This window comes from Sceloporus occidentalis, unplaced genomic scaffold (genome assembly GCF_023333645.1).
Source record: "Sceloporus occidentalis isolate IW3139 unplaced genomic scaffold, rSceOcc1.0.p SCAF_277, whole genome shotgun sequence".
NCBI lineage: Eukaryota > Metazoa > Chordata > Lepidosauria > Squamata > Phrynosomatidae > Sceloporus > Sceloporus occidentalis.
In genome coordinates, this window is record NW_028317257.1 from 221,854 (window position 1) to 240,646 (window position 18,793).

At 42.4% G+C, this 18,793-nt stretch overlaps 1 protein-coding gene across 1 annotated transcript; it reads right to left on the reverse strand.

Annotated features, from left to right (window-relative positions):
* Positions 1 to 16,166: 16,166 nt before the first annotated feature.
* Positions 16,167 to 18,375, reverse strand: LOC149275600 (protein dpy-30 homolog). Its single transcript, XM_089504548.1, has 4 exons — positions 18,340 to 18,375; positions 18,199 to 18,246; positions 16,429 to 16,571; positions 16,167 to 16,239 (listed from the first exon to the last, which is right to left on the reverse strand). The coding sequence occupies exons 1-4, from the start codon at positions 18,373 to 18,375 to the stop codon at positions 16,167 to 16,169; spliced, it is 300 nt and encodes a 99-aa protein (XP_089360674.1).
* Positions 18,376 to 18,793: the final 418 nt, after the last annotated feature.

An 18,793-nucleotide genomic window follows, 5' to 3' on the forward strand; every position in this document is an offset into this window, starting at 1 on the left:
AATAATACTTAGAAACAAACAGTTTTGATAATTTATTTTTCTTCCTGTTAGGTCATTTTGTTCGGCCCATATTCCAGTTCAGAAAGTCCCTGCAGATAAATGTCCTAGTGAATGTTGTATCTGTTTGGAAAAGCTTGACCCTGTTCCAAGTTATGATGTCATCAAAAGCCCTTGCTGTAAAATGACTTGGTTTCATAGGCCATGTTTACAGGTATCATATTTAACTGTTACTATTATTTTACTTCATTTGTGCTGTGTATGCTACTGTTTAGTATTTTATGGTAAATTGTGACAAAAGGGTTTCTTTTTGTCTCTTTCCCCATCATGTTTAACAAAATATATTTAAGATCAAATACCCTATGTGCAACACATAGCAAATAGCAGTATTTATTGTCACAAACATTTGTGTTGTCCATTATCACCTATGGTGGTAGATTTAGTTTGATCCCATATAGTGCATTATGGAACCAGAAGATTGTATTCTGATGTATAAAGCTTTCTTAATAAAGCAGAGTTTTCGTGCAAACTCAGAACTAGTGCTGTTGGAGTACTGTGCCGTCATGGGACCTTTACCATGCAAATTACCAGTATTGTGTTTGCAAACCCGACATCCTTCCTTGGGACATTATAGGAGACTATTTACCAAAGCAGGCCTAATGTATCTTCCCTCAATGACTGTACCACACTTTCTCTCTCAATATGTATGAATGTGTAAGTGTATGGTGCGAGTGAGTGAGTGAGTGTGTATGTGTGTATGTGTATATGTGTAAGTCTATGGTGAGTATGTGTGTTTGTATGTTGTTAGTGTATCAGATGTTAGTATATGTGAGTTTATGGTGTTATTACGTGGTGTTAGAGTGTGTGTTAATGTATGGTGTTAGCTTGAGTGTGTGAACATATTGTTTTAGATTGTCAGGGGTGAGCCTATGATTAGTTATACGAGGGAGAGGAGGAAATGAGTGTGTGTGTATACTGTTAGAGTGCGTTTGTATATGTGCGTGTTTTTTCATCCCTGGGTTTGGGAACTGTTAGTATCAATAGGTGTCTACTGCTGATCACTTGTAAGGAAGCAGGCATAAAGAACATATATTTTACTAGATGTACAGCATATTTCTAATGATGCGTTTATTTATTCAAGTATAAAATTAAAAAAAGAAACTGGAATTGCACATTTTAAACAACCCTGTTATGTATTTAATTTTACAGAAATACGCGCTGAGTGCAGCCCTATATTTCTTCAAATGTCCAAAATGCAACACAAAAGATTGCTTTCAGAAAGAAATGCTTCGAATGGGCATTCATATTCCTGAAAGGTATGTGATTGTGATGTATGCACTTAATGCATACTATTTTTCATAAATTGGTTTTATCAAACTAGCAATTTTCAATGTTTTTATTAAAATATTTAAAATTACCTGCAAAGATTATTAGATGTGACCCCCTCCTCCTCCTGCTTTTCTTCTCTTCTCATTTAATAGAATTTTTTGTATCGTATGTTCATAATGAGTTTGTATCACATCTGATCACTGGGCTTCTAAGACACCTTTTGAGCTCTGGGCTTCGGGAAGTTTGATATTTTATTCTCAATGTGTCTCATCGTTCTGCGTTCCACTTACCCAAAAATTACCAAATGTAACCCATTGTCTGTGACATTTATCATCTGTTGGAACAGTGAACGTTTATACATTGTTATTTATTTCAGAGATGCATCTTGGGAACTTGAGGAAAATGCTTTTGTTGAACTGCTACATGTTCATCGTAGATGTGATGTAGAGATATGTCTCTGTAAATTAGGAAGGGGTTATTATAAAGAAAAAAGGTAGGCCATATATTGAACTATATTTACATAGCAGACATTTATGAAAATACGTTGAATTTTCAGCATATCATCTCTTCTTTCTTAGCAAGTGGAATATAGTACGTTGTCGCTATTGTGGAGCAAATGGAACTCATTTGGCATGTTCATCCCTGGTTAGTTTACATTGCAAGTGGGCATGCTCAGAATGTTTCTTCATTACTAAGAAAAAAAACAATCAACAAAAGGGTAAATTAATTTATTCATTTCATTGATATTGCTACACTCCATATTCCAGACAGAGTAAGTTGTTTAATATAATGTAAAAATTTTTAGCAATACTTGTGCTTCCAATTTTAAACCAAAAATTTAGTAAAGCATTGTCCATTTGGTAGCCTCCCAGGCCAAGTTGCGCCATCAGGGTCGTGCAAGTGAGTCTATTGGTCACCTGCAGGGGCCTCCTCTGGCATCAACCAATTGAAGGGCTTGCATGGCCCTTTAACTCCTGACGGGGAACTTGGCCTGTCTCCCCTCTTCAAGAGTTAAAGGAGGCAAAGGTGATAATTTGCATGGGCCTACCCAGAACCCCTTGTGGTCGTGGCAGCACCATGAGATTTCTGAGGGAAAAACAAGCCTTCTGGCTTGTCTGGTGTCTGTAGATGAGTTAAATTTAAGTGGAAGGGTTTCCCTCACATTTACTCACCATAACTTATGTAATGGTATTTCTTAAAAATGTAGCTATCTCTATGTGGGTCGTCTAATATCAACAAACATTTACCAGTCTTGAACTACTCAGCTGACATAGTGAAACTCTGTGAATGCATCTCACTAATCTTGCATTCCAAGGTAATGTTGCTAATATCATGAAAGTTAATAGAAATTACTGGGATTCTGTTAACGTGTAGTCTAGAGAATTACAAGTTCAGAAGTTTCTTCATCATGCAAAGATTTTGCCTTTTTACCTAGATTTTTCACAACTTCTAAACAGACACAGTGGATATAAAAAGTCTACACACCCCTGTTAAAATGTCAAGTTCCTGTGATTTTAAAGTATGAGAAGACAAAGATAAATCATGTCAGAACTTTTTCCACCTTTAATGTGACCTATAATGTGAACAATTCAATTGCAAAACAAGCTGAATTCTTTGAGGGGGAACTTTAAAAAACAAAAACAAAAAAAAACCTCACAATAACCTGGTTGCATACAGAGGCGTATCTACCGAAAATAGCGCCTATGGCAAGCACTGAAATTGCGCCCTGTCCAAATATCTAAAACCATTTATTAGCCCCTGCTGCTCATATATATATATAAATATTAGTCCCTGCTGCCGATATATATATATATATATATATACCGTATTGGCTCGAATATAGGCCGCACTTTTTCCCCCCACTTTAAGTCTTTAAAGTGGGAGTGTGGCCTATATTCGGGGTCCAGCGCAGGTATGCGCAATTTGTATCGCCCGACACCCGGGACATGCAGTTCCGGGCGCGGGGCAGGCCGCAGGGTTAGGATACAGATCCCCCGCAGCGGTGCAGGGGACCCGTATCCTACTCTCTGATACGCTCAGACAGCCTCCCCTGCCAGCACTTTCAATGGGGGGAGTGCCGGCACGGGAGGTTGTCTAAGCGCATCGTGCAGACGTTCACCGGCAATGCGCCTATAAACAGCCCCCGCTGCCGGCACATCTGCACGATGTGCTTTAACAATCTCCCTTGCCGGGAATTCCCACGGGGGGAGTCCTGGCAAGGGAGATTGTTAAAGCACATCGTGCAGACGTGCCAGCAGCGAGAGGTTGTTAACGCTTGCATCGCTGCAGCCAGTGGACGTCTGCGCGATGTACGCTAACAATCTTCCTTGCCGGGAAGTGCCAGCACGGGAAGTTGAATACGCGTACTGCGTAGATGTCCCCCGCCGGCCCTGCAAGACCCCGGGGAGTCTGCACCGGTAAGTCTAGGGGGGGGGGCCTCTTGGGGGCAGAGTGGCAGCATATCTCAGGGGGGGAGTAGAGTGGCAGCATATCTCGGGGGGGGCACATCTTGGGGGCAGAGTGCATATCTCAGGGGGGATAGAGTGGCAACATATCTTGGGGGGGCAGAGTGGCAGCATGTCTGGGGAGGGCAGAGTGGCAGCATATCTGTTCCACTAAGTGTTTTTTTGTTTTTTACTAAGAAATTTTTTTCTTTAAAAAAGCACCTAACTTTAAGGGTGCGGCCTATATTCGAGCCAATACGGTAAATATTAGACCCTGCTGCCGATAGCAGGTATAGATCAACACACAAACCCAGATCAATTGAAATTCACTTGTGATCTCAGCACTGAAGGTATATATCAAATAAACAGAATCAGACATACAAATCCTATATTTGCAGGTATACAATAATAATATATGAAACGTAGCATTGCAGGTGTAGATCAAATAAATACATGGAAACAGCATTGCAGGTATTAATCAACTGAATAAGACATATTAACCCTGTATTTGCAGGTATACATAAATAATGTATGGAAACATAGCATAGCAGATATGGATCTACAGAATAACACAAAAACCCAGCTTTGCAGGTATAGATCAATTGGAATTCACATAAAAACACGGCATTAAAAGGTATATTTAAAACCCCCTAAATTACAGACATAGTTCACAGGTTGCACACCCCAAAGCCAGCCCTGGCGTCCACACTACCCGCATAGAACCTGACCAGCACCCAAATTACACACACATAAGATTTGCCATCTTTGTCCCCAAATAGCCCAGCACAAGTCAACTTTGTTCCCAAACAGTCCGGCCTGTGCCATCTTTGTCCCATATATACCCTGCCTGTGCCATCTTGGTCCCCCCCACAATTATACATCTATGATACACACAAACACTTTTACAGTCACTAATTCACACTTTCATTCAGACAACTCATCCACACATTAACTCATGCTCTCCCTCATTCAGACAATTCATCCCCATATTAACTCATGCTCTCCCTCAGACAATTCATCCACACATTAACTCATGTTCTCCCTCATTCAGACAACTCATCCACACATTAACTCATGCTCTCCCTCAGACAATTCATCCACACATTAACTCATGTTCTCCCTCATTCAGACAACTCATCCCCATATTAACTCATGCTCTCCCTCATTCAGACAACTCATCCCCATATTAACTCATGCTCTCCCTCATTCAGACAATTCATCCACACATTAACTCATGCTCTCCCTCAGACAATTCATCCACACATTAACTCATGTTCTCCCTCATTCAGACAACTCATCCCCATATTAACTCATGCTCTCCCTCATTCAGACAACTCATCCCCATATTAACTCATGCTCTCCCTCATTCACTCAATGCATGCACACATTAATTCACTCTTTACTTATATCACTCTCTAACCCCTCTCCCTCCCTTATCACTCTCTAACCCCTCTCCTTCCCTTATCACTCCCTAACCCCAACCCCTCTCCTTCCCTTATCACTCCCTAACCCCTCTCTCTCCCTTATCACTCCCTAACCCCTCTCCCTCCCTTATCACTCCCTAACCCCCCTGTCCCCCTTTGTAGTTCTCATCTTGAGGTCCAGCGACGGGAGCACGAGGCTTCTGCCTTCTTGCACTGCTGCGGTGCCCGCTGCTTCACTGCTGAGCGCCGTAATATGACATCATATTTCGGCGGTCAGCAGTGAAGCAGCGGGCACCAGCGAGCGGCTTTTAAACGCTGTCTTTTTTTTTTTTTTTTTGATGCGGGGGAGAACGAGGGGCACCGACAGTGAAGACAGTCATCAAGTGGATGCACAACAGAGACATTACCTAGAACTGGACTTCCCTTCAAAATTGATGAAAAGATGAGAAGAAAACTGGTCAGTGAGGCTTACAAGAGGCCTACTGCAACATTAGGCTAGGTTTCCACTTGGGTTTTTGTCCTGCGTATTTTTTCTTGATGAAAAACGCCAAGAAAACTGCCACTGCATTTTCCTGCGTTTTGGCGTTTTTTTCTGGAGTTTTTTCTGGCGTTTTAGCCTTTCTGTGGAAATTGCTTTTTTTGACCTTAGGCAGTTTTTCCAGCCTTTGCAAGTTAGAAGTTTCACCCAGCTAAAAGGGATTAGGATAAATGGCAAGTATCTGCCCCCTGATGTCATTTACTTGGTAGAGTTCTACTTAAACGCCCCGGCGGACCCTTTTGTCTCTTTTCTGTGGTTTGTAAGGCCTGCTTTATTCCGAATGTCTGCTCCTCTAGGAAGATTGGCCCCAAATGATGGTGCAAATTGTTTGCTGTTGCTTTTGGCACGCAGGATCCAGTTGATGCGTCGCGTATGTTTGTTTGTAATGGCATGTTTGTTCCAAATGGTGTAGAATTCAATATGAACTTTGTTTTGTGTGAAACTGTTTGTTTCCAGCCTATTTCTCGTAGGACACACAGATACTGAGTCCATCCTCTGCATTGTAACTGTGGAAAAAACGCCATAAAAAACGCCAAGGCAATAAACCCACATGGCTTTTTCATGGCGTTTTTTCTCTCCCATAGACTTCTATTGGAGAAAAACGCCAAGATTTCCTTGCAAAAAACGCCAGAGTGTCAACATGCTGCGATTTTGAAAAACTGCCACAGAGCCCAAAAAAGCAGAAAAACGCCAGAGGACTGAAAAAACGCCAAACAAAAAAACGCCAAGTGGATATGGCATTCTGCGATTTCCTATTGAAGAACAGCTAACATCTGGCTGCTGCTTTTTTTCACTAAAAAAACACCAGGTGGCGCTATTGGCGTTTTTAGCTAAAAAAAAACAAGTGGAAACCTAGCCTTAAGGCTAGGTTTCCACTTGGTTTTTTTTTGCTAAAAACGCCCATAAAAACGCCAATAGCAGCCAGATGTTAGCTGTTCTTCAATAGGAAATCGCAGAATGCCATATCCACTTGGCGTTTTTTTGTTTGGCGTTTTTTCAGTCCTCTGGCGTTTTTCTGCTTTTTTGGGCTCTGTGGCAGTTTTTCAAAATCGCAGCATGTTGACACTCTGGCGTTTTTTGCAAGGAAATCTTGGATCCTGCCTGCCAAAAGCAACAGAAAACAATTTGCACCATCATTTGGGGCCAATCTTCCTAGAGGAGCAGACATTTGGAATAAAGCAGGCCTTACAAACCACAGAAAAGAGACAAAAGGGTCCGCCGGGGTGTTTAAGTAGAACTCTACCAAGTAAATGGCATCAGGAGGGGGCAGATACTTGCCATTTATGCTAATCACTTTTAGCTGGGTGAAACTTCTAACTTGTAAAGGCTGGAAAAACTGCCTAAGGTCAATAAAAGCAATTTCCACAGAAAGGCTAAAACGCCAGAAAAAACGCCAAAACGCAGGTAAATGCAGTGGCAGTTTTCTTGGCATTTTTCCTGGCGTTTTTTATCAAGAAAAAAACGCAGGACAAAAACCCAAGTGGAAACCTAGCCTAAAGGAACTGCAGGAATTTCTGGCAAGTACTGGCTGTGTGCTACATGTGACAACAATCTCCCGTAATCTTCATATGAATGGGCTATGGGTTAGGGTGGCACCGCTGAAGTTTGCAAAAACAAACAATAAGTCCCCCAAAATCACGTGGGAAAAATGTGTTATGGTCAAATATTTCAGCTTGCTTTGCAATTGAATTGTTCACATTATAGGTCACATTAAAGGTGGAAAAAGTTTTGACTTTTTCTATGATTTATCTTTCTCTCATTCTTTAAAATTACAAGGACCTGGCATTTTATAAGGGGTGTGTAAACTTTTTATATCCACTGTATAGTATATATATATATATTCCAGCTTTGTTGCAGACACATGATACAATGTCCCTTTAACATTTTGCCAGAATAACACCACTCCGATGGTTTTAGGAGAGGGATCCAGGGATTAATGGAAAACAAAACTCACAAATTAGAATTACTGGTACTTAAAGAGAATGCATCCACTATAGACGATAACAACAGCACGAGTATCACCAGTCTTGGAGGATGCAACTGTATTCCATCGACAACTGACAGAAGAACACAGTTATGTACCGTAAAAAGGAAACGTGATGATTAGACTAAAGCAAGCATTATCAAGAAGGTGTTAACAAAGCTTTCTGTTTTAATATGTAAGTCCAATTGTAGAAAAGTACTGACAGGGAGCATTTGAAATCTCTTACATTATAGCTTCTGCTGATAAAACTTGGAACTTGGAAAACAAAATCAATAAAAAAATATAAATAAATAAAGATTTACTGAATATCCTTTCCCTCTGTTTTAATTAGAAGGACATTCAAAACGGAAATTTTTACTCACCCTAAATTCCTTTTTCCTTAATACAGTGGCAGTACGATGGGTAATGTTCTTTTCTTGGGACAAGCGGATCTAAAGATAAAAACAATTAAGTGCCCCGGAAGCCCTCCTCCTTACCCATAAAAACCGGGGCCGAACCGGAGGTAGACAGTAAGTAACAAGACAGACACCAAATAGCTTGCAAACATAATTTATTAAACAAGGGAGGGAAACCGGTACTGCCACTGTATTAAGGAAAAAGGAATTTACGGTGAGTAAAAATTTCCGTTTTTCCCAACATACAGTGGCAGTACGATGGGATATAGCAAGATCCCAGAAATGGGGGGGCCATCTTAAGAGACCACTGCCTGGAGCACCTTACGCCCAAAATCCGCCGCAGAGGAGGAAAAGATGTCTAGCCGATAATGGTGCACGAAAGTGGAAAATGAGGACCAGGTAGCAGCCGTACAAATGTCCTCAGGAGAAGCTGCAGCTCTTTCAGCCCAGGAGGCCGCCATAGCCCGAGTAGAATGTGCCCTGATGGGCCATTGCAGAGTGAGACCACTAGAGTGGTAAGCCATGCGGATGGCGTCCACTAGCCAACGAGAAATAGAAGCCTTAGAAACTGCTGACCCGGCCGACCGTCCAAAAAATTTGATAAATAGCTGGTCCGAAGAACGGATGGAGGAGGTACGAGCAATATAAATCTCCAAAGCCCTCTTGACATCTAACGTGTGCCAAAACAATTCCTCCGGAGAAGAAGGACACGGAAAAAAAGTAGGAAGAACCAAGGGCTGACTAATAGTGGAACGGGAAATGACCTTGGGGAGAAAAGAAGGTTTAACATGGAGAACCACTTTATCGTCATGAAAAATCGTGAACTCCGGAGAGGACGAAAGCGCCTGGATTTCTCCAACTCTCCTAGCCGATGTAATAGCCACTAAAAAAACCGTTTTCAGCGACAGAAACTTCATGGATACCTCCTCCAGAGGTTCAAAGGGAGCTGAACATAAGGCTCGAAGTACAACGGCAAGATCCCATGATGGAAACAAGGACCTCCTAGGAGGACGGCGAATAGTAGCGGCCTTAAAAAAACGTCTAATAAGCACGTGAGAGGCCAGATCCGAAAGAAAAAAATGACTAAGGGCCGAGATCTGCCCTTTTAGGGTCGAGACACTCAGGCCCAAAGTCAGACCTTCCCGTAAGAAACAAATGACGGAAATGATGGCAGGAGGGAAAATGGGAAGGTGCCTAGCGGTGCACCATCGGAGGAACTTGGTCCATACCCGAAAATACATTTTGGAAGTTGAACTCCTGACTGAAGTCAACAGAAAGTCTGCGACGTCCTTGTCCAAACCCTGGTCACTCAAGATCAGCCTTGCAACAGCCAGGCTGTCAAACGGAACATCTGAAGAAGTTCCAGGCGAAGGTCGATGTTCTCGAGAAGATGTGGAGAAATTGGAAGCTCCCAAAAGGTGATAGTCAACTGCCGGAGGAGGACAAACCAACCCCTGTTGGGCCAGTATGGAAGGATGGCCAAGACCCTGGCCTTGTCGTTTCGGATTTTCAGCAGAACTCGAGGAATCAATGCCACTGGCGGGAAGATGTAGGCCAACCGGAAATTCCACACCATGGAAAGACCGTCCAAAAATTGTGGACGATCCCATCGGTTGAGGGATGCGAACACCGGGACCTTGCGGTTCTTGCGAGTCGCCATCAAATCTATTTCCGGAAGACCGAAGAGTGACATCAGAGTGGAGAAGGTTTGAGGGGTCAAAGACCATTCTGTCTGCGACCATCTTGCTCTGCTTAAATCGTCCGCGATTACATTGTAGCGGCCTCTGATGTGTGTCGCCGAAATGTCCGTCAAATGAAGTTGGGCCCACTCCATAATAACTGAGCACAGGATCTGAAGACTCCGGATCCGCGTGCCGCCCTGCTTGTTGATATATGCGACGGCCGCTGCGTTGTCTGATTGGATCTTGACAGCTTGATCCTCTATAAACGATCTGAAGGCCAGGAGAGCCTGAAGAATTGCTTTTAGCTCTAGGAAATTTGAAGAGCGGACAGCATCTACTGGAGCCCAATCTCCTCTTCGAAAAAGGGAGCCCAAATGGGCTCCCCATCCTCGGCCGGAGGCATCCGTGGTAAGAATAATCCAACTTCGGGGACGGAAAGAGAGTCCTCTGGCGAGATGGGACGACTGCTTCCACCAATTCAACTGGGAGAGAACCTGGCCACTTATAGTGAAGGACGTTTCCAGATCTTCTTCTTGCCTGGACCAGTTCGAGAGGATCTGCCATTGCAAGGGACGAAGTTGACACCTTGCCCAAGGAACCGCTGGGATGGCAGCGGTGAGAAGACCCAGAACGCTCATAGCCTTCCTGACAGAGCAAATTGGATCTCTTTGCAGTGACGAGATCTCTTGTTTTATCTTGAGGCGCTTGGAACGCAGAAGATAAACGCAAAGGGACATTGAGTCCACCAAAAACCCCAGAAAAAGAGTCCTGGAAGCGGGAATGAGGCAAGATTTTTTCTTGTTGATTAACCATCTGTGGAGTTCCAGGAACCTCATAGTAGTGGAAAGGTCTGACAAAAGTTTCTCCCGGGAGGCCGCCATGATCAGCCAATCGTCCAGGTAAGGAATTATCGAGATACCCTGTTCTCTGAGATGAGCTGTCAAAGGACAAAGGATTTTCGTAAAAACTCTTGGGGCTCATGCCAGACCGAATGGAAGGGCTTTGAACTGGAAATGATGCACCCTGTGATTGCCGCGCAAGGCAAACCTCAGAAACTTCCTGGATGCTTCGGCAATCGGTACATGAAGATAAGCGTCTTTCAGGTCTAAGGTGACCATAAAATCTCCCTCCTTTAGTACCTGAGTGACCGAGGTGATACTCTCCATCCGGAAATGCTGGTAGGGGATACAGCTGTTTACTGACTTCAGGTCCAGAACCGGACGCAAGGAGCCATCCGGCTTTGGTACCAGAAACAACCGGGAATAGACCCCTTGAAATCTTTGGTGAACAGGAACTTTCTCTATCACCGCTTTTCCCAGAAGTTTCATGCTTTCGGAAAAGAGAGTCCAATTTTTCCTTTCCAAAGGGTAGGACGAAATCAGGAACTGGCGGACCGGAGGCCGAAAGAACTCTATCCTGTAACCCTCCGAAATAATCTGACGAACCCACGGATTTTGTGTGGTCTGTTCCCAGGATAGGCCGAAGAGTCGTAGGCGTCCTCCCACTTTGCAGTCAGAATTTTCTTTTATCCTGCTTTTTCGGCCGCTCGTGGAATTTTTTATCTCCAAAAGGCCCACGAAAATTCTGAGATCTGGAGGATTGGAAGACGGGTCTCGGGTTCCTATAAGGATATCTGCGGTTCCACCTTGGCCTTCGATCCTGAGGCAAAGCTCTTTTAGTATCCGAGATCTGCTTAATAAGATCTTCCAACGGAGCACCAAACAACTTCTTACTCTCTAAAGGTAATTCACAAAGCGCAGATTTAGAAGCTGAATCCGCCGTCCAGGACCGTAACCAAAGGGCTCTGCGTGACACGGATGACAAGGCCATGTTCTTGGCTGAGAGTTTAAGGGACTCCTGAGCTGCATCCACAAGAAAATTGTTGGAAAGTTTTAAATTTTTCAACAGTTGATTGATCTCAGAATCAGCATCATCCGCAAGACAATCTTGCAAAAGTTGAAGCCACATGTGCTGGGCCCTAGCCACTGCAGCACTCGACACTGCCACCTTACATTGAGCTCCTGCCGCCTGGAACACCTGCCTGCAAGAAGTCTCTGCTCTCCTGTCCATAGAGTCTTTGAGCCCGGACACTTCACCGATGGGGAGAGTAGTCTTTTTGGAGAGCTGGGCCACCTGTATGTCCACTTTGGGGGGATCTTCCCAAGAATATTCCCCCTGAAGCCTGAACAACTGCTTAAAGCGTTTAGAAATGAAGGCTCTTTTTTCAGGGTGCTTCCATTCCCTGGCGATAAGGTCATCCACTTTAGGGAGTACAGGAAAACCTTTAACCTTCCCCACGTCACCTACTAGGAGCATACGAGTCACCTCCTTGGTGAACCTACGGAGATCCTGGGAGGGGAAAATAATCTCTTCCTCCGAACTATCACTAGAAGAACTAGAGGACCGGGAGACCTCACCCGAGGAAAGGTCTGAATGAGAGGAAGACCTGGATCTCTTGCGCTTGTGCGTGGAAACCAACTTAACTCTCTCCTGAGATTGAGCTGCCGAAAATTGAAAAGCTTCAAAAGTTTGCGCCAAATTTTCCTGGAACCACCCGAGGAAGGATTGAAGGTCTTTGTGCTTCTCAGCAGCAAGCTGGTCAGCAGAGCAGGCGTTGCACACCTTTTTCCTGCAGCCATCCGGCAGTGGAGTAGCACATTCAGCACATGACAAATGCTTAGCTTTGGAAGTGGCCTTTTTGGGAGCGGAAGCAGGTCTTTTATCCTTATCCGGATTCTCTGATGGTAACGGACTAGACATCTGATGAAAAATAAAAAATGTATATTAAAAAGAAAAATATATATATATTTTTTTTTTATATTTTTAGGAGGGAAGAGGATAGGAAAGAGTCAAGATAAAGATAAAAATATCTTACCCTAACCTCCTCTGAACCGTGTGGGGGGGCTGGTGACACGGCTGCACTGTACTGACGAAAGCTCCAGCAGTCAGACAGGCAAAAGCGCTTGAATGCAATTTTAAAATTGCCGCCCTCCGGAAGATCCGATTCGCGCATGCTCAGTAGCGCGATCGGATCTTCAGTGGAACGCAACGCCACCCGGGCGTGCGTTCCACCTACACTGCGCATGCTCCCACTTCCTTGCTCAGAAAAGGAAGAACTCAGTACATCCTCCGTAACGCGGACCGCTACGGAGGGAAGCCTCTCTCTGCTCACCACCCGGGGAGCAATCGGAGGCAACGAAGACCCCCAGGCAGCAACCTGTGCGCCTCACCAGATGCCGAACTCCTGTCCGGCCGACGAAACACCTGTCCGTCCCTGTAAGGGACAAGAAAAGAACTGTCTACCTCCGGTTCGGCCCCGGTTTTTATGGGTAAGGAGGAGGGCTTCCGGGGCACTTAATTGTTTTTATCTTTAGATCAGCTTGTCCCAAGAAAAGAACATTACCCATCGTACTGCCACTGTATGTTGGGAAAAATATGTTACCCAGCATGCTAATTTATTTTTAGAAAGTGAGACTTCTGTATGCACCAACTTCAAATTACATGAAATAGGAGTTCATCTCATATTCAGGAGTGGCTGCCACTCAAAACACAACAGCACGGGCTCTTGCATAGGCAGTGGACATAAGTCTTGATTAAGTAGACACAGATGGGAAAATGGTATGTAAGTCTCAATTTCTAACTCCAATAATAAAATAAACATATGTGACGGAAACCTCCATCACTGGGGCCACTGGAGAGGCCTGACTGCCAGCCTCCTCCCTATTGACTATGGGCCCTGGATTTGCAGACTTCTGTGTCACCCCCAGCAGTGTCATCTCATCACTGGCTGAGGGGATTATCTCCAGCAGACAGCCAGGATCTGCCACCAGGGAGTGACCACCATTCTTTCAGTTTAATGTTGTATAAATCAGTCCCCCCCCCTTTGTATTGTATTGTTAATCCCGTTACTGCCCCTGTTGTCTCTGGGAGGCAGATTAAGGGGGCGATTTGTATCCCAATATCTTGTGTTAATGTTAATGTGTGTTTTGCTGGATATATCCAGTCCTGTGTGTGAGAAATAAATCAGTCTTCGTTTGGTTTTACCCTACACTGAGTCTCGGCTAGTGACTGGGGAACCAGGGAAAGCGTGGTGTCCCAGGCTAAGGGAGCACAAGTCAGCGGAGGTAGTCGGTCGGACTAGCCAGCTTCGTGACCTGACCCAATACTCGCATAGTAAAATACACTCCAGACAAAGCAGACTCCAATGTCCATATAACATATAAGAAATGGTCCATTGAACCAGGAAGCCTATGTGCACATTAAAACATGGCACTGATTTGCATCGCACCTGACGCAGCATGCAATGTTATCACACAAATATTGATGCAAATAATGACAAACATACTTACGAAGGCCACTTATCACAAAGAAACAAAGTTAGATTATACTCTCACCAGTTTAGACTAGAACCGCCGATTTGTATCAGCTAGGAAAGGAGACAAAACTGTAGCGAGCAATGGATGCACTGTAAGTCACACTGGGAAAACCAGGAACTAAAGGACCTGGGACACCCATGCAAAACTGTGTGTAGGTTCCTGCATATACATAGACAAATTAAATATGCCACTTTCGGGGAAAAAAGGTTGGGGCTCCCGTTTAAAGTCTGCTATGATACCACCATCATGGCAGAAACTGAATTTTGTGTTAGACTGGCACGGGTGCAATTTTATTCAGTTTACCAATACCATATTGTAATAACCTAATGACAATAGTCATAGCAAAATACAGGAATAGGGGTTCATAAAACTGGTAGAAAGTAGACATGCATTTGGAATTTTACTTTTTTTTTTTAAGAAAAATCCCTATATGGGTTTCCATCACCAAGTACAATGCCATGCAAGCCTCACATCACCAAGTACAATGCCATGCATCATAGTGGTGTAAAGCATGCCGGCACTGGAATCTGGAGCAGTGGAAATGTGTTTTGTGGAGTGACGAATCAGGCTTCTCTGTTTGGGAGTCTGATGGGCGAGTCTAATTTTGGCCAATGCCAGGAAAGTGTTACCTGTGTTGTACTCTGCAAACTGTTTGGTGGAAGAGGGATGATGGTATGGGGCTGTTTTTCAGGGTTTGGACTAGGCTCCTTCCAGTGAAGGGAACTCTTAATGCTTCAGCATACCAAGATATTTTGGAGAATGCTTCCAACTGCTTTAAATGAAAAAAAGAAGTAAAGATTGGCTGCCCTCCTTCTCCATAATCAAACAGTGGCAGGAAAATCAACAATTGAAATCAATGGCAGCGCTTTCCACACATACGCGCTGCAGCACTGGAACAAAGTATAGCAAATGCCGAACAATCTCCTGCAGAGCCTCTAGCTTGGGGTGTGGAAACGGGCAGATACATATAGGTGAACGCTACAGAATCTTCCTATGCATTTGTAAAACAGAAAATTATAAAGGACCATTTAGCTATCATATGCATTAAAGCTTCTCTTTATCTGCCTCCCTTTGTTCTTTTATTCCCCATTTTGCTCTTATCTCCTATCATGCTGTTCGCTCTCTTCTCATTTTTGTCTTTCTTTACCTGTCTTATACTTTATCCACCCTCACCCCCTTCTTGTGTCTCATTTATCTCCCCTTTTCCCTTTCTTCCTGCTTCTATTTCTTAATTCCCTCTAGTAAACCAAACACTTTAGCTGCCACCAGAGAAACTACACCCATGAACACACCCCTAGTGAAGTGTCCTAACACTTTGAATTATATATCATACATGGCCAACTCAGTCCTTGTTGGATAAAAAAAAAAACTTGTCATTGTTGGGCCTTCATAATGAATAGTGAAATGACATGTTAGCATTACAGTTGCCATGTTTTGCCAACTACAAATACAAATACATATATATATGCAGATACTTATTTTGCCAGACTTCCACCACCAAATAAAAAAAACCAGATTAAACTAAGGCTGCATTTTTTTTAAATATAACAAAACATGTTCTTTAACATAGGATCATAGCTTTGGGGGAACATTTTTTACCAACGACAAGTCTCACAGGAGACTTGAATGAATATAGTGCGATATATTATTGTGGCCTATGTATCTGCTGAAGGATAGAATACTTACAAGAGTTAAGTATTTTCTTATAGCAGTCCTCATTATTTAAAAAGGAATGTGACTCAATTACCTTAATTCCTTACCTTTTTTAATACTTCAAACAACTGCAAAATCCTGCCCATTTTTTAAATATTTTTATTTCTTTTAAGGTCACTTACTACAAAGCCTAGAGATTTTTGCAAAAGTACAGTGTAAAACTTAAATAAAAAAAATGTTTCAGTCTTGCACGGGTTCAAAACAGTGATATTTTCAATACAGTCTGTTTTAGCAGATCATGGTGAATATTATAAACTGTGGCAAGCCAGGTGTCTCCATGCCTTTTAACTTCGTTCTTCAAACTGAGTCTTGTTCTTTAACAGATAAGCTGCTAGGTATTCTATTGGGTTAGCAGGCCTGTGGAACAAAACAGATATTTATTTACAGTAGTTCACCCCAGAATGCAGCCTTTGTTAAACATATTTTAAAAATAAGCCTTGTGTCCCAAAATTCTGTTTCTTCCTTACTAAATAAAAAAGGATATTGTACACTCTGTAACCTCTCTAGAAGTACCTTATGTGTTACAATAACACATAAAATACTCACCTTTCCTTTGCAAGGACAGACAGGCCCTGTAATAGTATTGGTACCACCGTCTGGTCAAGGTATGCTCGGGTAGGCAAGGCCTGAAGATCAACCTTCTGTTTGGACACTTTTTCTGTGCTGGCTTTCTCGTTTTCTACTATTCTCTGAGAAGAAGTTTAATTTCAGCATTAGATAGATAAATTGCAAACATACAGCTTTTTAAAAAATACATACTACAGAACTGCAGTTTTTTCACATTTAATCAAACAAAACCCAAAATTAAATATTTACACCCACCCTGCTGAGAAATCTTCATGTGGCCTACGTCTAACATCAGCCATGGTTGTGGGATTAATCTAAACAGGTCCAGTCACTCAACACCAAAGCTACAATAAAAGTACCTATCAAGCAGTAGAATATTATGGAACATTTCCAAACCAAGATTTTGTATTAGATTTAGTAAAATATTTTTTTCCTCCTCAGTTCGCTGTGTATACTCACGAAATGTTTTGCAATGGCTGTTTCTAATAATCACTGATAATGAACACCGAAGTACGAAAGTTAAAGCCAAACTCTTGTGGCTCAGTAACTTCTATGGGGTAACAGTTGTGCAGTTTCTCAGTGGGGGAAAAAGTAATTTATTTTAAATCAAGCCTGTGCCTTTTTGCTTCATTTTGTACACAAACAACCAGTTGACTTCCACGGTGGATTACACATTACCTAGAATGCAATATACTTGGTCAGTCTGCTTGCTTCAATGAGACATGCCCTAGAACTCCAATACCACCAAAACACACCACCTTTCTTAATAGATTAGGCACATTTATTTTAAACATTAGAAGCCCTAAGCAACAATAATAATTGTCTGCTGATACAACCACTTACCTATAAAGCATAAAAGGCAGGCATTTCACAAAAAAATACTCAGATGTTATTTTAGCCAGTCAATTACACATCCACATTGGTCTTAATTACACCGAGAAAACGAGGTCTAATCTCTAATCACACTTTAGATGGGACATAAGGAGATGATGTGTTTTCAAGTGTGCGTGCAAAATGTACACATTCCCTAACACACGATTAGATGAAATATTTACACTACCATTCAAAAGTTTGGGGTCACATAGCTGTTTTCATAGGAAACAAAGACATTGCTATCAAAGGAGTTTTTTTAAGGATCAATTAGCCTAACACAATGTGCCATTGGAACACTGGAGTCATGGTTGCTGATAAAGCACCTCTGCGTGCCGATTGAAGATATTCAATTAAAAATCAGTCGTTTCCAGATACAATAGTCATTTAAGACATCAACTATGCCTACACTGTATTTCTGATCCATTTCATGTAATCTTAATGAACAAAATTTGTTTTTATTCAAAAACAAGGACATATGTGATCCTAAACTTCTGAACCGTAGTGTATGTCAAATAATTACAAAACCTGAAGTTAGCAAAAAAATTAATAAATAAATAAAAAATAAAACCAGAAAATGCTGAAATAGCGAAGCAAAATGAAAGAGCTGAACTAGAGAAAAGAGTTAAATCTATAAATACTGGTTACCCTGATTCTTGTCCGTTTTGGGCTAGGATTAAATCAAACACAACCCGATTCTGTGATCTATGTTACATATGACTACACAAGACTAAATGCTACCATGCACAAATGTGAAAGGTCAAGCCAGGAGGTTAATAACCAGAATCTGTAAAATTATTGTTTAATCAAAACTAATCTAAGGATTTTCACTTTGATTCTGCTAGAATCAGGGCTGCAAGACAGCTCATGGTTTGGTACCTCAACATTTTCTGTGAGACCATATTCAGAATGAGGATTTTCCGAAACCTGTAAAATAAAACACTAGTCAGCCAGGCTCCAGGCACATTGCTCTCCTTTGCCAGGGCTAAGCATCATGGAGAGTCTTTCATTTTCCAGTACCTGTGTTTGGCTCTCCATACTCTGTTCGCCTTCCATGGTAAGAATTGCACTAACAGCGAATGCCCCTAAACAAAAAATATACATATATGTTAATATGTTGCCTAAAAATTTACACAGTAATATGAAGAAAATGTCTATACATATATAATAGGAGGTCAGCAACTCAAGGGCTTGTTGACCAGAAATGAGCAATATAATCATGCCGCCCACAAGGCAAGCAATATGCTAACACAGCATAACAAAGCTTGTATGCAAAAATGCAAACAGGTATGCAGCTATATTACGCTTCCTGGGTATACACCACCGCCACTTTCTCTATACCTCGTTGGCACAGGTATTGGGTTTATTTTTTAATTTTTTTTTTACTTTTGAGCATATTTTGTTTTGAGTGTTTTATGAGTAGGAGGTATAGTAATTTTAATAAATACAAGATTTCTGCATCAGGGTTTGCCCG